The sequence below is a fragment of the Nycticebus coucang genome, chromosome 15 (assembly GCF_027406575.1).
Source record: "Nycticebus coucang isolate mNycCou1 chromosome 15, mNycCou1.pri, whole genome shotgun sequence".
In the NCBI taxonomy this organism is placed as follows: Eukaryota; Metazoa; Chordata; class Mammalia; order Primates; family Lorisidae; genus Nycticebus; species Nycticebus coucang.
Window position 1 is genome coordinate 74,079,872 of NC_069794.1, and position 27,338 is coordinate 74,107,209.

Here is a 27,338-nt window from a genome sequence, read left to right on the forward strand (position 1 = left end):
TGCATTTGTTGCTGGCAAAAGGAAGTGATTTTGGGGAATCACATTCTGGGAACCCAAGTTTGTAGCAGATATGAGGGGATACTAGTTCTGTTTGTAGTGGAAAGTAGTACGAGGACAAATTGGATTATTAGCCTACTTTCATGTTCTAATAAACAACTCCTTATGTGTGCCCAGGCTTAAAATTAGCTAAAAGAAGGAACTATTCCCTGAAAGTTGCAGCTGGATACTATTTGTTTTCATTTAAAATATTTAATTATTGAGAAACCTCAAAGCACTCAACCTAGACCTCCCATTAGATCCTGCAATCCCATTACTGGGCATCTACCCAGAAGGAAAAAAATCCTTTTATCATAAGGACACTTGTACTAGACTGTTTATGGCAGCTCAATTTACCATTGCCAAAATGTGGAAACAGCCTAAATGCCCACCAACCCAGGAATGGATTAACAAGCTGTGGTATATGTATACCATGGAATACTATTCAGCTATTAAAAAAAATGGAGACTTTACATCCTTCGTATTAACCTGGATGGAAGTGGAAGACATTATTCTTAGTAAAGCATCACAAGAATGGAGAAGCATGAATCCTATGTACTCAATCTTGATATGAGGACAATTAATGACAATTAAGTTTATGGGGGGGGGAAGCAGAAAGAGGGATGGAGGGAGGAGGTTGGGGCCTTAGTGTGTGTCACACTTTATGGGGGCAAGACATGATTGCAAGAGGGACTTTACCTAACAATTGCAATCAGTGTAACTGACTTATTGTACCCTCAATGAATCCCCAACAATAAAAAAAAAAAAAAAAAAAAAAAAAAAAAAAAAATAAAATATTTAATTATTATTAAAATAATGCATGTAGGTAGTTAAAAGATAGCCTAGAAGGGGTTATTGTGAAACTCGGTATTCTCTTGTTCATCTGATCGTGTTTGGCCAAAGGCAACCATTTTGAACTCTGTTTTTAGTTATTTTGATGTTGCTACCATATTTCAAAATTAAGCATGTTTTTCACTGTATTTTTGAATTAAGTTTAGAAATGATCTCTCTGAATTCCTTTATAGATGAAAATTTATCTTATTTACTTTAGGGCCAGGTAGTGAAGTAATGCGTATTTGCCTCTTTTTTAGTATAACTTATTTTCCCGACCTCATTTTTTTACTTAAAAAAATATTTTTGTGTATTGATCCCTCTCTCTTTCCATTAGATTAGTTTATATTTATGTTATTTAACCTCTCTATACCATTTAGAAACCAACTGTCAGAATAATTTCTTAGTTTTACCCTCGTCCCTACCCCTGTGATCTCTTTCCTAAGTAAACTGGTTGCTCTGTAGATGGGATCATCCAAGAACTTTGAGTTAGATTCTCTAATATTTGGATACTGTGTGTGTGTATGTGTGTGTGTGTGTGCACGTACATGGGGGAGTTTTTATTGACTGCTCTCTACTATGTGCCGAAGCACATCTTGCAGTAAGGAGCTTCCTAAGAAAGCTTATGTGAAAAGTAGATTTTAATGTCTGATAGCTTGGCTGGGTATAGAAATCTTAAGTATTGCTCCAGCTATGTTTCTTTCTTTCTTTCTTTTTTTTTTTTTTGAGATAGAGCCTCAAGCTGTCACCCTGGGTATGTTAGGTCTAAAGTTACTAGAAACTAAGACCACAGTGACTCCATCTTATTATGGCAGTCCCCCTTGCCCACCCCAGGGTTAGACACTCAGTGGAAATTTCCACTGAGCATCTGAAGCAAGTTGCGCTTGCCCATAATAACCATCAAGTTCCACTTCTGTAAACAAGCTTGCTCAGCATGCTAGACACCTGGAAAGTCCTGAAGCCCTGAACTCACCCCACCTTGCACCTCCAACCCCTTTTAAACCCCCGACTGCTAAAGCTTGGCTGCTGTCCACTGCAGTCTTGCAGACTCGGGGCAGCTGTACGATGGATCTAAATACAGGACTGTGTCACTTTTAAATTTATCTGAAGTGTTCTTCTTCCTTCATGGCTCACAATTTTTGGCACAACAGGTAGAGTGCTGTGGCATCACAGCTCACAGCAACCTCCAACTCCTGGGCTTAAGCCATTCTCCTGCCCCACCTCCCAAGTAGCTGGGACTACAGGTGCCTGCTACAACGCCTGGCTAGTTTTTTTTTGTTGTTGTTGTTGTTGCAGCCGTCTTTGTTGTTTGGCAGGCCCTGGCTGGATTTGAACCCGCCAACTCAGGTGTATGTGGCTGGCGCCTTAGCTGCTTGAGCATAGGCACCAAGCCCTAGCTATGTTTCTATTCAAAAGTTCAATGTCATGTTAATTTTTTTCTTTATAAGTTTTGAGTTTTAAAAAATATTTGGTATTCTATACTTAGAGTTTTTGGTACGTGTCTCTTATTGTGTGAGGTACTTGGAGAGTCTTTTCAACCAGAAACCTTATTTCTTAGAGTTTTAGGAAATTTTCTTGTATAACTTTTTAATATTCTCCGGTTTCTGGTGTTGGATATTGACTCTTCTATTGCTATTGTTGTTTCTTTTGTTTTTAATCTTGACTTTTATGTTTTACATTTTAGGAGATTTGCTTACCTATATTTTTCACCTCTTTTATTGTATTATTTTGGATAGGCTAGCATCTTTTCAGAAATAGCATCCTATTGCTTTATGTGAATGTTTTCTCATCTTACGACTCTAAGGATAGTAGCATTTTAAACTATTTTAAAGTTTCCTGCACTGTTTCCTCACATCTCCTTTTTTTGTTGTTTATTTTTATTTTTGAGTCTTTTTTTTTTTTCATGATGGGCAGTGTCTATACTTATTTGGTAACTTTCCAAAGAAAGAACACAGAAGGCTGCTGGGGTACCCTGTGAGTGCAGAGGCTTCATTTCTAAGTGAAAATCTTTCAGATCTGAGTTTGTGAGCTTCTGTAGTTGCTCTGTAACACTCCTTAGTAGGAGTGCGGCAGGGCTGCTCTGTCAGGTGTTTGTGGGCCCAGAAGGGGACTGTGCCAGAGGAACAGTGTCTTTTCTTAAGCTTCTTGCTTATAACCCTTTGTAGTTTATGTTGTGCCATTTCTCCAGAAGGCTAACCTGATCTCCTGGAACAGCTCTTCTGTGTACAGACTTTAAACACTTCTCTGTGATTTCAGACCCTTTTCCATCATTGAGGTCTCCAGCTGTGTGTCTGTGAAACTTTGCAGGCTTATGCTGTTACTGTCTTCCTGCCCTTAGGCTCCCCTTCCCTGGCACACTGGGGCTGTGCTTGCCTGTGCCCTGCCTAGTATTGATTGTGATGGCCAGTTCTATATGTCAACTCAACAGGGCTGTGGGGAGCCCAGGCATCTGGTCACACATGAGTCTGAGTGTGCCAGAGCATCGCTGGATGAGGGTGGCATCTGAAGCAGCAGGCTGGGTAAAGCAGGTTGCCCTCCGAGATGTGGGTTGCCCCATCAGTCAGGGGAAAGATGAACAGAACAAAAGGCAGACCTCCCATCTCCACCAACTGAGTGAGAATTCCTCCTGCCTAAGGGCCTTCAAACTGCGACCTGGGCTTTTTTCTTGCTTTTAGGCTTGAACTGAAACATGGGTTGTTCCTGAGTCTGGAGCATGCTGGCCTTTACAGTAGAATGACATGATCTGGCTGCTTGCCATTGGCCAGCTTGCTGATTCACCCTTCTAATCTTGGGATTTGCCAGACTCCATATCTGTGTGTCACAATTCCCTATGATAAATCTCTGTCACTCTCTGTCTCTCCATATATGCATAGATGGATAGTGTATATCTAATTGGTTCTGTCTCTTTGATTAACACATTGACTGCTACATTAGAAAAAAATATTTTTCCTTGGGGCTGTAGTGTTTTATTATGAAAATAGAATAAGAACTTAGAAAAGAAAATGACCCCTTTTAATTATATTTTAATTAAAAAATTTGTTATTTTTTGTTTTCTGTGTGTGAGTTATGTGCAACTCAAGTGGCACTAGAATAATTTTTTTTAATTTTATTTTTTTAATTAAGTCTTTTGTACATAGATCATAAATACATTTATGCCCTTTTCAGTGTGTTGATTATTTGTACAGATTGGAGTGCTTAAATCATACTAATCAGCATAGCTTTCATCTCATTTACCCATTTATAGCATTAGGACATTTGTGTTCTACACATGATAGAAACAACTTGTACTTGCAATGTGCTCCATAGTTGTGGTCCCCCCTACTATCCCCCTCCCCATCCCTTCCCCTCCCCTTCCCTCCTTCATCATAGCCTAAAGTTGTGTTTCATTTTTCATATGCAAGTGTGAGTTATTATAAATTGGTTTCACAATAGTGCTGAATACATCGGATACTTTTTTTTCCATTCCCGAGATACTTTGCTAAGAAGAATATTTTCCAGCTCCATCCATGTAAACATAAAGGAGGTAAAGTCTCCATTTTTTTACTGCTGCATAATATTCCATGGTATACATATACCACAATTTATTAATCCATTCATGGGTTGATGGGCACTTGGGCTTCTTCCATGACTTGGCAATTATGAATTGAGCTTCAATAAACAGTCTGGTGTAAATATCTTTATTGCCAAATGATTTTTGGTCCTTTGGGTATACACCTAGTAGAGAAATTGCAGGATCGAATGGCAGGTCTACATTTAGATCCCTGAGTGTTCTCCAATCTTCCTTCCAAAAGGAATGTACTAGCTTGCATTCCCACCGGCAGTGCAGAAATGTTCCCTTTTCTCCACGTTCATGCCAACATCTGTTGTTTTGAGATTTTGTCATGTGGGCTACTCTTACTGGAGTTAGATGGTATCTCCGAGTAGTTTTGGTTTGCATTTCTCTGATGATTAAAGATGATGAGTATTTTTTCATGTGCCTGTAGACCATGTGCCTGTCTTCTTCAGAGAAGCTTCTGTTCATGGCTCTTGCCCACAATGAAATGGGATCACTTGTTTTTTGCTTAGTAATAAGTTTGAGTTCTCTGTGGATTCTGGTTATTAGACCTTTGTTGGTAGCATAACTTGCAAAAATCCTCTCCCATTCTGAGGGCTGTCTATTTGCTTTACTTAGTGTGTTCTTGGCAGTGCAGAAGCTTTTTAATTTGATCAGATCCCAGTAATGTATTTTTAATGTTGCTTCAATTGCCCGGGGTGTCTTCCTCATGAAGTATTCTCCCAGGCCAATTTTCTCAAGTATTTGAGAAAATATTTTCTCTAAGAATATTTATAGTTTCATGTCTTAAGTTTAAGTCCTTTAACCAGTGAGAGTCAATTTTTATTAGAGGAGAAAAGTATGGTTCCAGTTTCAGTCTTCTACAAGTTGCCAGCCAATTCATCCAGCACCATTTATTGAATAGGGAATCTTTCTACCAATTTTTATTTTTAATAGGCTTATTGAAAATCAAGTGACGATAAGTGTCTGGGTTCACCTCTTGGTCTTCAATTCAGTTCCATACATCTACCTCTCTGTTTTTGTGCCAGTAGCATGCTGTTTTGATCACTATCAATTTATAATGAAGTCTGAAGTCTAGAAGCGTGATTCCTCCCAATTTGTTTTTATTTCCCAATAATGTCTTGGCTATTCGAGGTTTTTTCTGTTTCCATATAAAATGAAGTACTATTTTTTCCAGGTCTTTAAAATATGGGAGAGGTGCTTTAATAGGGATCGCGTTAAATCTGTAAATTGCTTTAGGTAGTATAGACATTTTAACAATGTTGATTCTTCCCAGCCATGAACATGGTATATTTTTCCATTTGTTAACATCTTCAGCTATTTCTTTTCTCAGAGTTTCATAGTTCTCTTTATAGAGATCTTTCACGTCCTTAGTTAGATACACTCCCAGATATTTCATCTTCTTTGGCACTATCGTAAAGGGAATAGAATCTTTGATTGCTTTTCCCCTTTACTATTTTTGGTGTATATAAAGGCTTCAGATTTATGAGCATTAATTTTGTATCCTGAGACGTTACTATATTCCTTGATCACTTCCAGGAGTTTTGTAGTTGATTCCCTGGGGTTTTCCAGATATATGATCATATCGTCTGCAAAGAGTGACAATTTGATCTCCTCTGGTCCTATTTGGATCCCCCTTGATTGTCTTTTCTTGCCTGATTGCAGTGACTAAGACTTCCATTATAATGTTAAAAAGCAGTGGAGATAGTGGACATCCTTGCCTGGTTCCTGATATGAGTGGAAATGTTTTCAATTTTACTCCATTCACTATGATATTGGCTGTGGGTTTGCTGTAGATGGCCTCTATCAATTTAAGAAATGTTTCTTTTATACCTATTTTATTAAGTGTTCTGATCAAGAAAGGATGCTGGATATTGTCAAAAGCTTTTACTGCATCAACTGAGAGAATCATATGGTCTTTGTTTTTTAATTTGTTTATGTGATGGATTTATGTATATTGAACCATCCTTGGGACCCTGGGATGAAACCCACGTGATCGTGGTGTATAATTTGTTTGATGTGTTGTTGGATTCTGTTTGCTAGGATGTTACTGAATATTTTTGCATCAGTAGTCAGTAGAGATATTGGTCTATAATTTTCTTTTTTTGTTGGGTCTTTTCCTGGTTTGGGTATCAGGGTAATATTTGCTTCATAGAATGAGTTGGGAAGTATTCCTTCTTTTTCTATGTTTTGGAAAAGATTAAGTAATATAGGTACTAGTTCCTCTTTAAAGGTTTGGTAGAATTCTGATGTGAAGCCATCTGGTCCCAGGCTTTTCTTTTTGGGGAGATTTCTTATAGTTGATGCTATTTCAGAGCTTGTTATAGGCTTATTCAACATTTCCACTTCTTTCTGGCTAATTCTGGGAGGATGGCATGTTTCCAAGTATTGCTCTGTTTCCTTCAGATTTTCATACTTCTGAGAGTAGAGTTTTATGTAGTATTCATTAAGGATTTGCTGAATTTCTGAGGAGTCCATTGTTATTTGGCCTTATCATTTCTGATTGATGAAATTAGGGATTTTACTCTTCTACTTCTGCTTAGGTTAGCCAAAGGTTTATCTATTTTATTGACCTTTTCAAAAAACCAACTCTTTGGTTGATCTGTTATAGGATTCTTTTGTTTTCAGTTTCATTAAGTTCTGCTCTAATTTTAGTTATTTCTTTTCTTCTGCTGGGTTTAGGGTTGGAAAGTTCTTCCTTTTCCAGTTGCTTGAGATGACCCATTAAGTTATTGACTTCCTCTCTTTCTGTTCTCTTGATGAAGGCTTGCAATGCTATAAATTTTCCTCTTAGGACTGCCTTTGCTGTATCCTAGAGGTTCTGATAGTTCATTTCTTCATTATTGTTTTGTTCCAAGAATTTGGCAATTTCCTTCTTGATCTCACCTATGACCCAGCTATCATTTAGCATGAGGTTATTTAGTTTCCATGTTTTTGTATGCATGTGGAGATTCCTGTTGTTACTGAGTTCAACTTTTATTTTGTGGTGGTCTGAGAAAATACAAGGAATGATTTCTATTTTTTTAAATTTGCTGAGGTTAGACTTGTGACCTAATATGTGATCAGTTTTGGAGGATGAGCCATGGGCTGATGAGAAGAACGTCTATTCGGTTTTGTTAGGAAGAAATGTTCTATAGATGTTTATTAGATGCAAATGTTGAATGGTTAAGTTTAATTCTAAAATTTCTTTGCTGAGCTTCTTTTTGGAGGATCTATCCAACACTGCCAGAGGAGCATTAAAGTCTCCAACAATTATGGTGCTGGGGGAAATCAAATTGCTCATGTCAGTTAGAGCTTCTCTTATAAATTTAGGCACATTCTGGGTAGGTGCATAGATGTTGATAATTGAAATCTCATCATGTTGAGTGTTGCCCTTAACAAATAAGAAGTGAAATTGTCATTGTCTTTTCTTACTTTGGTTTTAAGCCTATTGTATCTGCGAATAAAATAGCAACACCTGCTTTTTTCTGATTTCCATTTGCCTGAATTATAGATGACCATCCCTTCACCCTGAGTCTATATTTACCTTTAACTTAAGGTGCGATTCTTGAATGCAACAGATGTCTGGCCTGAGTTTTTGTATCCAGTCAGCCACCTTGTGTCTCTTTAGAGGGCAATTTAAGCCATTCACATTAATTGAGAGTAATGATAAACCCAACAGAGTTTTGGGTATCTAGTTTTTCGAAAGTCCAGTGGACATTTTTCATCCTTTTGCCACTATGGAAGTTAGAATTTGATCAAAAGTTTCTGAGTGATTTTACTTTGGTGGTGGAGGATTGTGTTGTTCATTATGGAGTATAGGCCTGAGAATTTCCTGAAGAGCTGGTTTAGTTATGGCAAATTTCTTCAACATGTGAATGTCATTAAAGTATTTAATTTCTCCATCATAGATGAAACTCAGTTTAACTGAATACAGCATCCTGGGTTGAAAGTTATTTTGTTTAAGGAGATTAAAGGTCGATTACCACCCTCTTCTAGCTTGAAAGGTTTCAGTGGCAAGATCTTCAGTCATTCTAATGCTCTTCCCCTTGTATGTAATGGTTTTCTTACTTCTTACAGCTTTCAGAATTTTCTCCTTCATATTAACTTTATCAAAATTAATTATAATATGTCTATGAGAATTTTTATTCGGGTTTTATCGTGCTGGTGTTCTGAAACTGTCTGCTTTCTGAATTTACGAATCTCTGGGCGTGTCTGGAAAATTTTCTTTAATTATTTCATGAAGCAAAGCATCTGTATTCTTTGCAGCAAGCTCATCACTTTCAGGTATTCCTATAAGGCGAGTATTAGACCTCTTCGAATTATCCCAGAGCTCTCTGAGAGAATGATCCATTTTTGTTCTCCATTTTTTTTTTTTCTTCTTTGAGTGTTTGGGGGCGTTCAAAAGCTTTGTCTTCAATATCGGAGAGCCTTTCTTCTGCCTGCTCCATTCTGTTACTGTGGGATTCTACTGTATTTTTTAGATCTTTGAGGGCTGCAAATTCTTGCTTTAATGTGTCAAAATCATTGGTCATTTTGTCTTTAAATTCCTTGAATTCTTAAGACAGCTTTTGAATTTCTGCTTTAAATTCTAATATCATCATTTCCTCCATTTTGTTGATCCTATTTGCTATCCAAATTCTGAACTTGATTTCTGACATCTCAGCCATTTGTTTGTGAATAGGATCTTGTGGTGTATCTGCTTTATCGTTTCTTGGGGAAGTTGATCTATTCTGATTGTTCATGTTGCCAGAGTTTTTCTGCTGATTCCACCTCATGATTGTTTTTCACTGTTGGCTAGGTGGTCTGGTAAGGTGAGATTGGATTGGGGTTTACTGGGTTTGTGGTTAACCAGCCCTTTGTTAAGGATCTGAGACTGATGACTGCAGCCTTTCCCCCTTTAGCTTTGCAAAGGACCTGTACAGTATTACAGTTTGAGGCTGGGGAAACCTGCTTGGTGTGGTGGGGTTAGGTGGTTCAGTCTTGTATTCAACTGGTTCTTGTCCTATCCTGGTGGATCAGTGACTCTGGAGAAGTTTTAGCTGTGAAGAAATACCAGTAGTTAAGGAACCCCACTTCCCCAGACAACAACTGGAATGGGAAAAATCGACCCTTCCAGTTACTACACAACTAGGGTATCTCCCTAGAGGGTCCTTGGGTAATTGTCCCAAGTTATTGGTTCCAAAACAATTGACTCTGTCAGTACAAACTCTCAGGTGGGAGACCTGGTGGAGATCACTGGTGACCCTGCAGGGCTACAGTCCTGTTTCCTCCAATAATGTGAAGGGCCAGGGCTTAGCGCCTGTCAGAGTCAAAGGAAGGTCAATGCCCCCAAGGCCCGACCACTGCCCTCAGCTACCAGCCAGCTGTGGGAGCTGAGGCCTGACTACCTCAGGTGTTCAATTTCCACTGGTAAGTGTTCCACTTGGGCTCAGTCTAATTCTGGGCGTACCAGGCCTGCAAATGCTTATTTCCCTCAGCCACCACACCTTTGTCCCTGTCACTCTGCAACACCAGTATCCCTATAAAGCGACTTCTAGTTTCCTCTGGAAGTGCACAGAGTTGGGGGGATGTTTCTCCAAGATGGACCCTGGCATGATCACTCTATAGTTGCTGGATCTTTATGGGAATTGCCCCTGCATGGTTCCACTACAACTGCAAAATCCAGAGAATTCTGGCTGTAGGAGCAGCTCTAGGAGCATGCCTCACATGGATCTGGCAGCAGGGTGGGGTATACTGTAGGGATTCTGGCAGTATCTAGCGCCCGGTGACTTCAGCAAGATCACTATTCCACTGGCGATTCTGGTCGGGTGGGGACCTTGTGCGGAGGCAGGGTAGGCTCATGGGGCATCTTCAGTGGTCTCCGGATGAACAGGGTGTGGCGCATGGTCTAGGTGGACTCCCAGTGGGTGGGGTGCAGTGCGGCGTGCAGCTTTGTCGGTCCGGGTGGGTGGGGCGCAGCCCGACCTGGGCAGTCTCTGGGTGGGCCAGGTGCAGGCACCGGCCTAAGAGGTCTCCAGGCCAGTGGGGCACAGGCGCAGCGCAGGGTCTCAGCGGTCTCTGGGTTGGTGAGGTTTGGCGCAGAAGCAGGGAGGGAGCGGGAGACAGACCAGACAGGGGGCTGGGGGGGTACTTGTTCAGGCAGGTTTGGGGGTGGGAACACTGCTCATGAGCCTCCTCCCTCAGTCTCTGCAGAGGTTAGGAATCTGGTTTATCTGGTTATGGGGGAAGGGTGGACTGAATGTTCAGAATGGCAGGGAAAATGTAAGTTCAGTTTTTCTCCCTGATAAGAGAATGATCAGAGTCACCGCAGGGTCCCTCTGGAGCAAGAAGTCCCCACTCTTACTTCTCTCACTCGTGGGTTGAGACAAGAGGGCCTCAGTTCACTACTTGCCTGAAGAAATCCCACAGGAGCAAATGAAGAGCAAAAGGAAAAGGAAAAAAAGAAAAGAACCCACAGCTTTCTTGGGAGAGGGGTCGGGCATTTTTCCTTTCGGTTGAGTTTTGTACCTGGAGATTGTTGTCTTGGAATCACAGCTTACCTCCACAAGGGTGACCTGTAGTTATCTCTCTTCTCTCTCCGTTGGGCTTCCTGTCTTCAGCTCAATTGGATACCCTCTGGACATCATCCTTCTCTCTGGACAGGAGCCTATGTCAGAGGCTACATCCAGTTGGCCATCTTGCCCCTCCCTTCTAAAATAAATTTTTACACTGCACACCACATGAGTTGTATTTCATGACATACTTATTGAATTTTTTTCTGAGAATTGTGTCCACTGGGATGTCCTCTTGGGTGGCTCCCGGTGTGCAGGTAATGTTGGGTGTGTAGGTGAGGTCCATCAGTAAGGGAAATGGCTGGCAGCTGCTGACGGGGGCCTTTCTGTCCAGGGTCCCAGTCTTAGTCTTTCACTTGAGTTCTTTTACTGCACTCTTGAGTTGAGTGAATTAAACTGTTTATAAAGATAGGAACAGTGTTTCTATTGTTGTCATCTTGACTTCAGCTTCCAGCAATCTAAAACCCCTTGCCAAGTGAATATTTGAGAGGAACAAGGTGAATGGCATCTCACAGGGGGCTAGGTGGGACAGCCCAGAGCGTGGTTTGCTGCCCTTTAGGCGGGTACCAGAGAAATGTATTTTCCACAGAATGTGGGAGAATAAGGTGATTGCTTTTGGCTGCATTTACATCTTAATGTGGATTCGCTGTTCATATTCTGAAGATGAATGTTAAGCCACTTCAGTTTCTAGGTTTCTGGAGGCTAGCTTTAAGGGGAAGTTACCCTTTTTTGAGCAGCTATTGAATTTTAGATTTACCTCTGGAGAACAGTTGTCAACTTCAATTTTTCTCACAGCTGGAAAATCAGACTGCAGCATCATGGGTTCTTGCTTTTTGCTGCGTTCTGAAGATCAGACTCCTATGGTGCTTTGTGAATGGTATCAATCACAGCCCCAGACCTGTCTTTTTGCCAGGTCCTGTTTTCTAATGAGTGATTTCCCAAACTTCCGAAAAGGAGCATGTGACCAGGTCTGCTGAGAGGAGTCATGTTCCTTGGAGGAGCAGTTTGCAGGCCGATGCTGTTGTCAGATTTTGTCTTCTCCACCAAATCATCTGGGGGCTTCTCTTCCTGAAGGGAGAAGGCCAGTGTGTGGACATGAACCGCGAGGCCAAGTAAGTTGGCCCTTGTCACTTGGATTTCCATTCTTCGTGTTTCTTTCTTTCTTTCTTTCTTTTTTTTTGAGGGGGGGAGAGAGTGTCAAGCTGTCACCCTGGGTAGAGTGTGTGGTGTCACAGCTCACAGCAATCTCAAACTCTTGGGCTTAAGTGATTTTCTTGCCTCAGCCTCCCAAGTAGCTGGGACCACAGGTGCTCACCACAAGGCCTGGCTATTTTTTGGCTGTAGTTGTCATTGTTGTTTGGCAGGCCCAGGCTGGATTCGAATCTGTCAGCTCCAGTGTATGTGGCTGGCACCCTAGCCGCTTGAGCTATAGGAGCTGAGCCATTCTCTCGTATTTCTCTACAACTACTTACCCTACTGGCCCCTCACCATCCCTGATGGGGAAGCAGCAGGGACTGCCTACCTTGGTGTCTCTGCTCTTGCTTTCCCCTCCCTCCAAAGTTCTCTTCTCTGTCTCCCCTTGTGGCTTGTCCCTGTATCTTCATCTTCAGGGCTTAGCTCACGGGTCACCTTCTCAGTGGACTCTTCCTCGCTCACCCCATTGGAGTGATCCCAGCAGTGTACCCTTCTGTCTCCTCCTTCTCTTCTCTCTTTTCCTCTGCAGTTTTCATCACCATCTCCTGTTATGTGTTTTATTAAAATCTAATTTCTCCTCTAGAGGGACATCTTCTTGAGGGTATGCCTTTTTGCCCACTTGGCTTCCTGTGGTGTCCCCAGAGCTGGCATAATGCCTCATGCATAGTTAGGGCTCACTAGGTGACTCATCACAGAGAAATGATCGGGTCATTATTTCTTCATGTACCCAGGCTCTCAGGCCTTGGATCCTATGCAGCCAGAGTCCTTCCTCTCTGTGAACAGCTGCGAGGGCAGGGTTGCTGACACATGCATCCCATCCCATGAGTGAGAGTGTTTTTTGGTGAGAGGGGTGGCTTACTGCTGAATACACTCTCTGTTGGAAAGCTCCTTTATTCACCCATTTAACTCTGTAGAGATTTTTCCCCCCTGCACAGTGAATGGTGAAACATCATCTATCCTATTACATCTTTAAAACAATCACTACATAAAAAATGGACATATTTTGGGGGTTTATGTGATAATTTAATACATTCGAGGAATGTGTAAAGATCAAATCAAGGTAATTGGCATATTCATCACTTTAAATATTTATCTTATCTTTAAGCTAGGAACTTTTGAATATTTTCTTAAAGCTATTTTGAAATGTACAATAGATTATTGTAAACTGTAGTCACCCTACTGAATTACTAAATCCAATTTCTTATTTCTTTTAACCAGCTGTGTATGTGTTCCTATTAATCAACCTCTCTTTATCCCTTACTCCCCCCAACCTTCCTGGCCACTGGTCACTGCCAATCATCTCTTTAGTTCCCTGAGATCTGCTCTCTGGCTCTATTTGTCTGTCTGTGCCTGGCTCATTTGTCTTAACACAATCACCTCCAGTTCCATTTGTGTTGCTGTAAATTACAGGGTTTTATTATTTTTTAATGACTAAATAATATTCTATTGTGTATATATTTCACATTTTCTTCATCCATTCATCCATTAATGAGCAATTAAGTTGATTCCACATTTTTGCTATTGTGAATAGTACCACAGTAAACATGCAAGTGTAGATCTCTCTAATATTTTTACTTCCTTTCTTCTGGATATATACCCAGTAATGGAATTTCTGGATCATAGGTAGTTCTATTTTTAGTTTTTGAAGGACCTCCATGCTGTTCTCTAAAGTGATTGTATTAGTTTACTTTCCCACCAACAGTGTGTAAGGGTCCCCCTTTCTTTACATCTTTGCCAGCATCTGTTATACAGCCTGTTCTTAGATAATAGCCGTCTCAATTGGGGTGAGCCATTTCAGCCATCTCACTGTGGTTTTAATTTTCATTTCTCTGATGATTAGTGATGTTCAGCATTTTTGCATATACTTGTTGGCCATTTGTATGCCTTCTTTTGAGAAATGTCTATTCAGATCTTTGGTCCACTTTTTAATCATATTATTATTATTTCCTTTGCTGTTGAATTGTTTGAACTCCTTATGTATTCTGATTATTAATTCCTTGTCAGTCAATAGTTTGCAAATATTTTCTTCCATTCTGTGAGTTGTCACTGTACTTTGTTGATTATTTCCTTTGATGTGAAGGAGCTTTTTAGCTTGATGTAATCCCATTTGTCTATTTTTGCTTTTGTTGCCTTGTGCTTTTTTTTGCTTCTGACTTTGTTCTTTTTGCTCAGGATTCCTTTGACTGTTGAGGGTCATTTGTGTTCCGTATACACTTTAGGATTTTTTTTTCTATTTCTATGAAGAATGTCATTGGTATTTTAATAGGAATTGTAAATTGCTATTATCATCGAATCTATAAATTATTTTGGGTAGTATTGTTATTTTAACAGTATTAATTCTTCTAATCCATTGGCATGGAATATCATTCAATTTTTTGTGTATTTTTCAATTTCTTTCATCAATATTTTACAGTTTTCATAGTAGAGATCTTCCAGATCTTTAGTTGAATTGATTCCTGGCCTATTTTCATAGCTATTATAAATGGTATGGCTTTCTTGGTTTCCTTTCTGGATTGTTTGTTTGTTGTTGGCATATATAAATGTTACTGTTTTTTATATGTTGATTTTATATCCTGTGACTTTACTGAATGTGTTTATAGTTCTAACTGTTTTTGTGGAGTTTTTAGGTTTTTTGCTATGTGATCATGTCATCTGTGAACAAGGTGAATTTGACATTTTCCTTTCCAGCTTGGATGCTCTTTACTTCTTTCTTTTGCTTAATTGCTTTGGCCAGGACTTCTAGTATTATATTGAATAAGTGGTGAATGTGGGCATTCTTGTCTTGATCTTAGAGGAAAGACTTTCAATTTTTCCCTGTTAAGTAGAATGTCAGTATAGGTTTGTCATATATGGCCTTTATTATTTTGAGGGGTGATTTTCCATATCCAGATTGTTGAATGCATTTGCCAGAAAAAGATACTGAATTTTATCGAACACTTTTTCAGCCTCTTGAAATGATCATTTGCTGTTTATTTTTGGTTCTTTTAATGTGATGTATCACATTTATGGATTTGTGTACATTGAACCATCCCTGAATCCTTGGAATGAATCCCACTTGGTCATGGTGTGCATGATCTTTTAATATGATGTTGAATTCAGTTTGCTAGTGTTTTGTTGAGGATTTTTGCATCTATATATTGGCTTTTAATTTTGTTGTTGTTGTTGTCCTTATCTGGTTTTGGCATCCAGGTAATACTTGCCTCGTAGAATGACTTTGAAAGTATTTCCTCCTCTTCAATTTTTTTGAAGACTTTAACAACTAGTATGAGTTCTTCCACAGATGTTTGGTAGCATTGAGCTGTTTTACTATTTTAAGGTCCTGAGTTTTTCTTGGATGAGAGACTTTTTATTATGGGTTGAAGCTCTTTACCCCTAGATGAGTAAAGGCTTTCCGCTTCTTCCTGGTTTGATCTTGGTAGGTTTTATGTGCCCAGGAAATTATCCATTTCTTCTAGGTTTCTCAGTTCATTGTCATATAATTATTTCTAAGTCTCTAATGAATCTTTATGTTTCTATGGTCTCAGTTGTGATGTCTTCTTTTTCACTTCTGATTTTATTTGGGTCTTCTCTCTTTTCTTCTTAGTCTAGTTCAAGGTTTGTCATTTTGTTTATCTTTTCAAAAAAACCCCAACTGTTCATTTTGTTGCTCTTGTATATTGTTTTTTTTTTACATCAATTTTATTTATTTCTGTTTTGATCTTTATTATTTTTTTCCTCCTACTAATTTTGGATTTGGTTTGTTCTTGTTTTTCTAGCTCCTTGAAATGCATAATTAAGTTGTTAATTTGACAACTTTTTTGACATAGATGTTTATTGCTATAAACTTTCCTGTTTGTACTGCATTTGTGGTATTCCATAGATTTTTGGCATGCTGTATTTCTATTTTTATTTGTTTCAAGAATTTTTTTAAATTTCCTTTTTAATTTCCTTATTGACTTGTTGGAACATGTTGTTTAATTTCTATGTGTTTGTGTAGTGTCTGAGGTTCCTCTTGTTATCGATGTTTAATTTTATTCCATTGTGGTCAGAAAAGATACTTGATATGAGTCTACTTTTTGAATTTGTTGAGACTTGTTTTGTAGTCTAAGATATGGTCTATTGTGGAGAATGACTTGTGTGCTCATGAAAAAATATGTATTCTGCAGCACCTGGGTGAAATGTTCTGTAAAGGTCACTATGGCCCATTTTGTCTAGTGTATATTTTGACTCTGATGTTTCTTTGTTGATTTTCTGTGGCATTACTGAGAGTGTAGCATTGAAGTCCTCTATTAGAGTATTGCAATCTTTCTCTCCTTTTAGATCTATTAATGTTTATTTTATATACTTAGTGGTACCCTGTTGGGTGCAGAGGTATTTCTAATTATATAATGACATTTTTGTCTCTTCTCATAGTCTTTGGGTTGTAGTTTATTTTATAGATATAAGTATAGCTACTTCTGCTCTTTTTAGTTTCTACTTGCATGAAATATTTTTTTCTATCCCTTAACTTTCATTCTACGTGTATCTTTATAGGTAAAGTGGGTTTTCTGTAGGCAGCATATAGTTGGGTCTTGTTTCTCTTTATCTAATCCACAATATATACTTGGGTCTTGTTTCCTTATCTACTCCATGTCCTTTAATTGGAGAATTGAATCAGTGCTATTATTATTATTATTTATTTATTTATTTTTTGCAGTTTTTGGCCAGGGTTGGGTTTGAACCCATCATCTCTGGTATATGTGGCCAGCACTCTACTCCTTTGAGCCACAGACACCTCTCATCAGTGATGTTATTAATCAATAAGGATTTACTACTGCCATTTTGGTGCTTGTTTTCTGGTTGTTTTGTAACTCTTTTCTTCCTTTCTTGTCATCTTCCTTTATGGTTAAGGGATTTTCTCTGGTAGTATGTATTAATTTCTTGCCTTTTATTGTTAGTGCATTTGTTATAAGTTTTTCCATCGTGGCTACTGTGGCACTTAAAAAAAAAAAGTCTTATAGCTGTAACAAGTTATTTTAAAGAGATTACAACTTAGATCACACAAAAAATAGGAGCAAAAAAAAAACTAAAAAAAGATTTTTATATTGTTAACTCCATCCCCTCATCTTCTGACTTTTTGTGTCCCAGTTAACATATTTCTATATTGTCTATATCTTAGCAGATTATTATAAGTCTTATTGTTTTTGATAAATTGGTCTTTTGGGCTTTGTAGTAGTTAGGATAGGATTGCACACCACAATTACAGTGTTAGAGATTCTGCATTTTGTCTGTATACGTAATTTTACTAGTTTTATACCTTCAGATATTTTCTTTTTGAAGATTAGGAGTGTTTTCTTCAGACTGAAAAACTTCCTTCAACATTTCTTGCAAGATGAGTCTGGTTGTGGTGAATTATCTCAGCTTTCGTTTGTCTGGGAAACTTATTTGAAGAATAGATTTGCTGGATACAGTATTCTTGAATGGGAATGATTTTTTCTTTCAGCACTTTGAAAAATGTTGTTTCACTCCCTCCTTGCCTGCATGGTTTCTGTTGAGAAGTCTGTTGCCAGGCAAATTGAAAGTCCTTTGCCTGTTGTTTGCTTTTCTTCTTTGGTTGCTTTTAGGATCATCTCTTTGTCCTTGACCTTTAAGAGTTTGATTATTTATGCCTTGGGGTAGTCTTATTTGAGCAAAATCTGTCTGGTGTTTTCTGACTTTCCTGTACCTGAGTATTTATATCTTTCTCAAGTTTTGGGAGGGTTTCTGTTTTTATTTATTTTAAGAAAATTATTATTATTGTTGTTATTATTTCTTTGAATAAAGTTTCTTCTCCTTTCTCTTGCTTAACTCCTTGAACACCAGTCATTCTTAAATTTCGTCTTTTGAGGTAATTTTCTATATCTTGTAGATAATCTTCAGTCCTTTTCATTCTTCTTTCAACTCTGGCTATGTATTTTAAAATAACCTGTCTTTGACATTATTGATTATTTCCTCTGCTTAATCTGTTCTGCTGTTGAGAGCCTCTAATGAATTTTTCAATTCAGTAAATGTATTTCTTAGTTCTAAGATTTGTTTGATTTTTATAACTATTTTAATATCTTTGTTAAATTTCTTGGATCATTTTTGAATCAGTTTTCCGTGTTATGTTGGAATTGCTGGGTTTCTTTAAAACTACGATGTTAAGTTTGTGACAAGAAAGCTTACATATTACCATCTCATCAGAGTCAGTCACTGGTTTCTCACTTTTTTTGTTTATAGAAGTCACAGTTCCCTCTTAGCTGTTGCTTCTTGTGGGTATACACCTGCATGTTTGCATTGAAGAATTAGTTGTTTATTAAAGTCATCTCTCTTTTGCTTGTTTTGCTTTTTATTGGATACGTTTGCTTAGAAATTCTTTGTAATTCATTCGTTCACTTTCTGCTCTTTTCTGGGAGGTTGCTGTCTTCCTTTTATCACTAGGTGGCACATTAAGCCTGGGTTTGCTTCAGCTCTAATACAGGATTGCCGTGTTGTCCATCTCAAATGGGAGAGGTGCCACTGGGAATATCCTAGGAGTGTAGGAAGGCTGGCTAGGGGTTCCTGCCTAGGGGGCCTGTGGAATGTACCCCCTATATGGCACTGCTGAACAGTCACTCTGATTTGGCAGTTCCTTTGGCTAAGTTATGGAGCAGAGTTTCCAGAGCTGAGGATGGCAGCTCACCTCCCCTCTTTGTCTCTGGCTGTCCTCAGGGATATTTCTCCATCTATTTGCTCCTGAGGTTACCTGTAGATGGAGGCAGTGTCAGATGTCCAGGCAGGGAACCCAGCATGGTGGGGAAGCTGGTTTTCTACCTTGATTTCACTTTTCCCAGTTCAGAAATTGTGAGTTGGAGGAATTTTTCACATGCTTGGTGCCAGGTAGAGTGGGAGGGATATGGAAATCTGATTTCCTCACTATCTACTTGGAGGTTTTTCACTTCTCTGATGCCTTGGGAATAGTCTCATTCTCATATTTGAGTTCTGGAATATTGCTAGTAATAATCTCAGTACTGTGTATTTGTCTTTTGTTTTCTGTTGGGGGAATGAAGCCAGCTTGCCTCCTCATTGCCATTTTAGAACTAAAAACCCATCCTGCTACATCTTAGAATATTCTGCTGGATTGAATTTAAATAGGAGATTTGAACAGTTTTATCACCTCAGCAACTATCCTAAACCATTGCTACTTGAAGCATGGTCATTGGACAAGCAGTATTGTCTTTACCTGGAGCATTTTAGAAAGGCAGACTCCCAGTACTATTCCAGAACTGCTGAATCAGAATCAATCTACATTTTAACAAGCTCCCTAAAAGGTTGAAAAGCATTGCCCTACACTATGCTGGCAGACTTATTTTGATAAGTGCTGTTTTTTTCTTTCTTTCTTTTTTTTTTTTAGCCTTTGTAGTTTGATGCCTTTAATTCTGTAACAGGATAGATAAAGGTTGTATATTTGGTAATTATTTTTATGCCACACAGTAACCTTTTCTTGGCTAAATGTCAGTTTCTCTGAATTATTGATCATGCTGCCTCTAGCTCAGGGTGAAAACATTTCAACTCTACTTTTAGTAGAGTACAAGTTAGCATGCATTTCCCAACCCCTTTCTACCCGCTTGTCTTTGGTTTCCCGGGTAAGCAGGATCCCCTTCCTCTTCCTCTCTCTACCTTCCTGGTGCTCAGTGATGTGTGGATCCCTAAGCACAGTCAGCATTTTGCTCAAGTGGGAAATGCTCACACATAGATGGGGCTATGTGCCAACCGTGCAGGTGTGTGGCTTATACAGACAAAATCTTAGCTTCAGTTGTTGTGGTCACGCTCTCTTGCAAGATTGTTCCTACAGCCTTAGAGTGTGTGAACCTTTGTTTCCTTTACTGATAAATGTCAGTTGCATTATTTTAATGGTCAGGTTGCCATAAAGGAATGCATCATGTTCTATTTGACTTTGTTCTTGAAGCTATAGTTAAGAAAACTTTGTACCACAAGCTATCATGTATACAAGCATGATAGTTTTCTCTGCTATTTAATGAGTTTAATGTGAAGCCAGTGTATTCTGTCTGGCTGCCTTTAACAGTGACATTCTTTTACCTCACTGGGTGACATAAACAAGGAGGATCCCAACGTGAGGAAATTTTGTAATGTCTAATTCAGGGATATTCCTTCAATTGTCATATACTTTAAATTTGAACTGTTTTTAAAGTGGTTTTTATATAATTTATCATACAACTCTTTAGCGCCTCAAGCAGAGGAAGGCTGAAAATGATTTTATGGTTAAGGATAACTCTGATCTCTGTGTATTGAGAAAGAAGTGGCAACAAATGGGACATGGGGGCTATTCCTCTTTCCATCACATGACCTCAGGTTGTTTAATTTTTTGAGTAGTCAGCATTGGTTCTATTTTGTCACTCCAGGCTTGGTTACTGTAAGGGTTTATTAGCAGTGTACCTGCCTCTGCTGTATTCTGTCTCCTCAGCCTTTGGCCCTCTTCCCCTATTTTGGTGCTTCTGATTTATTCTGTATTCAAAACCTGCTAGATAATCTTAAAAGAATATATTTCAATTAATAATAGGCTCTGAGTGATGCCTCCAGAGGGTAAGCCAGGAATAATGTAGGTACTCTGATGGCATGAACTTGTATAAATCTGTGAGCAGGTTTATGGTGTGGTTCATGCCACCTTTGGGTTATTTCCTTGTTCATGGATTATCTGCTATATGCTCTGTGCTGGGAACATAATGGAGTTGAAATAAACATTCTTACCATTCTCATAATCTGTTCTAGGGGGTACATAAAGATATATAATATGAAGCAAAGCAGATACTATATAATATAGATGTGGACACCATACTGTGGGCTTGGATAAAAGAGGAGTCATTATGAATTTGACCGCACTTAATGGAAGATAGAAGATCAGATGCTGCAGTATAATCATGTAGAGACGGGGTGGTGGGGAAGGGAGGGAATGTTCCCAGTGGAAGCAAAAGTGTGAGCAAAAGTGGCCAAATAAAGGGTGTGTGGATGGGATGGAACTTCTCTGGGTGTGGCTGAAGCATGAAACAGTGGTGCGGGAAACAGTACTGCCATTTCCTCATCCTGGAGTTTGAAATGTTTTTAAAATTATTTGTCAAGCTTTTGAAACCTTTGTCTTGTTCTTGTGTTTTAGCAATTACAACTATAACTGATGGTAGTGTTTTTCTTTGTACTTGCAGTACGGCCAAGTATAGCGTGTTGACATTTCTACCTCGATTCTTATATGAGCAGATTAGAAGAGCTGCTAATGCCTTCTTCCTCTTCATTGCCTTATTACAGGTAATAGTCTTTTTGTTTTTTTAAGTTACTTAAAATTTGAATCTTAATTCAATGGAAAACAAGAATTTTGTGAAAAGGTTCTTTAACTGCAAAAATGTTATAGACCTGAATGTAGTTTTCCTCATCCAGCCATCATGTAATGGAGTGTGCATACATGCCTCATATCCAGGGATGCTCTTGGGGAGGGGAGAGGATGTGTGGAGAGAGAGTAATTGGGGGGACCACACCTACAGTGCATCTTACAAGGATACATGTGAAATTTACTAGGTGTAGAACATAAATGTCTTAACACAATAACTAAGAAAATGCCGTGAAGGCTATGTTAACCAGTTTGATGAAAACATTTCAAATTGTATATAAAACCAGCACGTGGTACCCCATGATTGCATTAATGTACACAGCTATGATGTAATAAAAAAAAAAAAAACAACTTCTTAGGGGTTGTACTTTTAAGTCCTTTTCTGTTTTAAACCTATAGCCAGGGTTGGACAAAAATTTTAAAAATATATAAAACTCATAGCTAGTTTTATGATTTAATAAAAAAATAAATAAAATAAAATATTTCAAAAAAATAAGTAATTATTTTTGAAACAGAGCTGCATATGAGAGAGCAGTGAGTGCCACAAATTTTATTTTCATGGAGTGGATTTTAACATGCCAACATCTCTTTTGTGGTTTCTTATCTTACAGCAAATCCCAGACGTATCTCCAACAGGAAGGTACACTACACTGGTGCCATTGATCATTATTTTAACAATTGCAGGCATCAAAGAGATCGTAGAAGATTTTGTAAGTTTTTGCCTTTGAAATACTAGAAACATTTATGAAAAATAACTTAAAACTTATGTTTTGCCTTTGATGACATGTTTAAGGCAGGAAATTAAGCTGTTGTTTAACAATCCCTTCTAGACTCATGACGATGTTTTTTGGGAGGGAGTGTGTACTCAAAGTGTCCTAAATACCTGTACAGTGACACTGGAATAGTTCATCCTGTGTTTTCGAATGTTCGAGTTCTTGATGCCTTTAATTTTTATCACTGGTGTACCTTATATTCTACTTTACAGCTTGCTAATGTTGGTAGTAAATGAAGTATTACAGTGCTGCCTAGGACAGTAGCATTGAGTTTCCTTTGCCTTAGGTAGTTCTGTAAGAATCTTTTCCTTCTTGCACTCATCCCAGCATACCTCTGAATTTATTGGCTACAACTATATTCTTATTCATTCTCTCTCTCTCTTTTTTTCTTTCTCTCCTTTCTTGTACTCTATCTTTTTCTCCCACTCTCTTTTTCTCTTTCTCTCTTGCCCCTTCCCACACATGCTTGCCCTCACACACATATGAGGTGTGACAATTAAATTTTCAAACTTGTCCTAGAAAAAGTTCTAAATACCTCATTGCTGAGTATCATTTTCAAAGACTCCTTTTGGGAAGCTATGCACCAATGCCAGTGCCTAGTCTACCCTTCAAAGCACTTCTGGGACTCTTTTTCTGGAATGGCAGCAGTGTCATCATATTACCCTGATGTCTTGAATATCATCAAAATGTCTTCCTTTCAATATTTCCTTTATCTTTGGGTAAAGAAAAAAGTCACTGGGGGTCAGATCAGGTGAGCAGGGAGGGTGTTCCAATACAGTTATTTGTTTACTGGCTAAAAACTCCCTCATAGATAGTGCTGTGGGAGCTGGTGCATTGTTATGATTTAAGAGCCTTGAGTTGTTGGCCAAGATTTCCAGTTAAGATTTTCCTGTTTCTCTGTGGAAGTTTACTTGGTCTGCTATACATTCTCAGTCAGCCAATGTTTTTAAGTCACAATTCAACAAATTTTTGCAATGTTTTTATCAGTTCTGTTTGTTATTTGCCACCATGGCCCCTCTTGATCAGCAACACTTTCTCCCCCCTTATAAAAACATTTAACATTTAATACATTTTTCCAGTGCTATTTTCTTCATGACTTTATCTCCATAAACTTGGACTAACATTTACCTGAAATCACTGCAACCTTTGCCAAGTTTAACAAGAAATTTAATGTTTGTTGCTTTAATTCAACCTCTAACATTCTCTTGACAACACACAAAAATGTGAAACAGCAATAATGAACACCACTCAGCAAGACACCACCACACATCAACATGAACACAACTGTGAGCCACTGATATACCAAAGTTATGAAACCTTACTGAATTGTTTGTATTGTGCTGCCAATGTAAGCTCATAGTGGTAAGCTCACAAACATAGTGGTCAGACCAAATATACGTATTTCTAGAAATAGGTAAATAAATAAATGTAATGCATGTTGAACGTTGTGATCCAAAGATTTGAAATCTGAAATGCTTCAAAATCCAAAACTTTTTGAGTGCTGACATGACACAACAGGTGGAAAATTCCTGACCTCATGTGACAGGTGCACATAATTATTATAAATACTGTTTAAAATTACTTTTAGGCTACATGTATGTGGTGTATATGAAACATAAATGAATAAACTTTTTGTTTAGACTTGGGTCCTATCCCCTAGATTCCTCATTATGTATATTCAAATATTCCAAAATCTGAAACAATTTGAAATCTAAAACACTTCTGGTCCCAAGCATTTAGGATAAGGGACCTGAAGCCTGTCTGTGCACATCAAAGCAAGGGTACTTCATCTGTAAAATGAAACCAGCTTTTTGTCATTGGGTTGATCATACTGAATAATCATTTTAGTTTACTCTAAAATAAGGAGTGACAAGTTTCATGCTTCAAAGTGCTTCTAATGCATTTAGTTGTTAGAACTGAAATGTAATAATTGAAATCAGAGTAGATTACATCTAAATTTAGCAAGTGATGATAAAAGAGTCCAAAACTCTTGGACTGAATTTTACAGCATTAGTGTTGCTGGCAGTTAGTTTCCTTGTCCCTTTTTGTTCCCGATCTCATTGTTTGCCATTTTAATAATTTATTGGAAACTTTTGAATGTAAGAACTTTTTTTTCTTTCTGTAACAGAAGCGGCATAAGGCAGATAATGCAGTTAACAGAAAGAAAACAATAGGTAAGATACTAGACTGAATCACTTTTTCCATGGTAAAACTGAATCACTATTTCCATGGCAAATAAGAACAATATTTAAGGCATTTAAATAAATAGTTAATGATACTGATATATATTGAGAGAATGATCTATAGAACACTTTAACAGAATAGTAAAATAACACATTAACAAAATTTTCGTGCTGATAACTTAAGATTTGAACAGGATCATCTTACAAGGGTACATGTGAAATTTACTAAATGTGGAATATAAATGTCTTAACACAATAACTAAGAAAATGCCGTGAAGGCTATGTTAACCAGTTTGATGAAAATATTTCAAGTTGCATATAAAACCAGCACATTGTACCCTATGATTGCATTAATGTACACAGCTATGATTTAATGAAAAGATTTGAACAGGATTTGTGTATATTTGAATTTTAGAAAATGTTATAATTTTTGATGTTCATAAAAAGCCCAAGTATTCTTTATATTTTTAGTTTATAATCTCTCTCTACTTTTCCTGTTTCTTCTTTTTATTGTTTTGACTAAAACAAGCTCTGCTTTTTGAAAAATTGTTTAATGACAGACTTTTTCTTCTGGGCTAAAGATTAATAGATTTAACCTACATAACACATACAAAAATATCTATGTGTATACATTAATGTATGTATGTTACAGAGATACATAGATTGGGGCTCGATTTGGGGGAGTGGTGGTATTATACCTTCATGTCTGAGAATATGGTATACTAGAATCAATAAATGGGATTTTAAAAGGAGACTTTTAGATGGTAGGAAACTGATTCTAATTTATCACCAGTATTAACCAATATGTTATTTTTTCTCTTCCAGTGTTAAGAAATGGTATGTGGCATACCATCATGTGGAAAGAGGTAAAAACTACTTTTAAAGTTATACCAGAAAGTAATGGTTTGAAAACTTATAATGAATTGCTGGTACTGATTACAAGATAAAATTTGTGCTAAGGCCCAGGACACCTCCATTTTATGTAAGTCTTACAATTTGGGGGTTTTCCCATGAGGTCTGCTTAGAACTGATACATATTTACTTTGTCCCATCTCTTCTAGAATGTGCCCAGTGTGTCCAGTTCAAGCTGTGAATGCAGTGGCTTTTAATTGATACTTCTGAAATCTCAAGTTCTGGTTTCTAAATCTAATTCAAGAAACATTTTCCCTGGTCTTGTCTTGTTCTCTTAAACTAAGTTTTTCTTTTTCACTTTTGCGATTCTCACCTCCAATATTTTTGGTAGAAGGATCATTAAATATAGACTCATGATGTAGGGACTGGAAACCACGTTGGGCTGCTAGAACATGACCTGTACTTGCTGCCCTTAACCACAGCAGGGAAGGCTTTGCCTCCACAGCCTGTAAGTATGTGGTGTGGAGAGCCTAGAAATTGTGTGGGTTTTTTAGTTGTTTATAGTGATGAACAGAAAATTTAGAAGCAATCTGCCATGCCATCTGGGTATTTTGTATCTGATAAAATTAGGCTTTTTAAGTGAGTCTGTTTTAGGTGGACCTTCTTAACGGATCCAAGATGTTTTGGGGGGATGACTGTCATTAGTCCACCATTCAAAGCTGATTAATGTGATTTTGGAAGAAAACAGTTTTTCTTGCTAAACATTTAGTAAACAAAGCTTTAAAATGCCTTTATGGCATTTTATGTCTGCAAAATGCCTGTGATATGGTAACTGCAGCATTTATTTTCGTTTTTTATTTTGCTTTCCTTTAGGGGAACCACTGTCCATTAAAATGGTGTTTTATGATAACTCCTTAACCTTTGCACCCATTTAGAAGTCTTGTATTGCAGCTTTTCATGAACTTTACCCTCATTTAGATGCATGGTTATTATTGGTCAAGAGGTTGGCAGTTCTTGACTTCACAGGGGGAGAAGCGCTCCCAGTGCTAAAGGGATCAAGGGTTTCCATAGCGCTGGAGATTTGCCCCTCTAATTCTCTAAGACTTCTCTTAGGTTTATCTAGGGTTACCCCACAATCTTTCACTGGCCAGAGTGAAGGATGATGCAGATTGAGTATGCCTGACCCTATTTGAAACAGCAGAAGATGGAGTGACAGTCTCTGATTTCTGGATCTGGGAGCTGCTTTCTTGCTGACTCCAAGAGCTTACGCCAGTTTCCTACACACATTTATGAGAAAAGCAACAATGAAAAACCTGTAATAGACAGCATTTTTCCATTTGCCTTTTTATTTCAATGTAAACTATGTTTTGTTTATGTATGTACTTAAAACGATCTCTTCACATATTGAAGGCTGGGCTAGGCATGGGAAGCATGAAGTTGGCCCCTGCCCTTAAGGGGTCTTGTGCAGTGGGTTTTATACTTTACCACTGGAGTGCTGGTAAAACTCAGGTGCCTGGGCCCCACTGCCAGACTCTGTGCTTCTCTGCGTCTGGAATGGGACCCTAGAATCTGCATTTTTAACAAGTTCTCTGGCAAGGTTTATGTCCTTGGTCTCTAGGCAGCTAGCTATAACATAGTGTGGCTGCTGAGCCCCCTGAAGGGGCTTCTGTGCATTGGGCTACCTAGCTAGACCTACTGGCTCAAGTCCGGGAAGATTTCCCTCCAGAGATGCTCAGGGTTGACTGGGAGGTAACCCGTTCAGAACTCCAGAACTGTGAGTAGCTCAGTGTGAGGATGGGAACAGAGGAGAGGGCAGGTGCCAGCGATGTCAGGCAAGGGGAGCTGCTTGTCATCAAAGTCTCCAAAGCAATAACCATCTACTCTGAGATGCTGAGGCTCAAACCAGGCATCCCCTGGGTTGTAGGTGAACGTGGAGATCCAGCTCTTGATTGGATCTCAGCAGCTGTGATCGACTGTAAGAGAATCTGTTTGCTGCTTTTTCAAAATTAAGAGACTCGAGAAACCTTCTGA

General features: G+C 38.4%; 1 protein-coding gene across 4 annotated transcripts in view; it reads left to right on the plus strand.

Annotated features, from left to right (window-relative positions):
- Window positions 1-27,338, plus strand: part of ATP8A2 (ATPase phospholipid transporting 8A2) — a 752,313-nt gene that overhangs the window by 187,642 nt on the left and 537,333 nt on the right. For 3 of the 4 annotated variants that reach the window (XM_053563905.1, XM_053563906.1, XM_053563908.1), the window contains exons 3-6: window positions 21,321-21,420; window positions 22,111-22,209; window positions 24,401-24,446; window positions 25,281-25,321. In XM_053563905.1, coding sequence (XP_053419880.1) covers window positions 21,321-21,420; window positions 22,111-22,209; window positions 24,401-24,446; window positions 25,281-25,321 — 286 coding nt within the window. The remainder of the gene's footprint in view (window positions 1-21,320; window positions 21,421-22,110; window positions 22,210-24,400; window positions 24,447-25,280; window positions 25,322-27,338) is intronic. The other variant, XM_053563907.1, reaches the window with a different exon arrangement.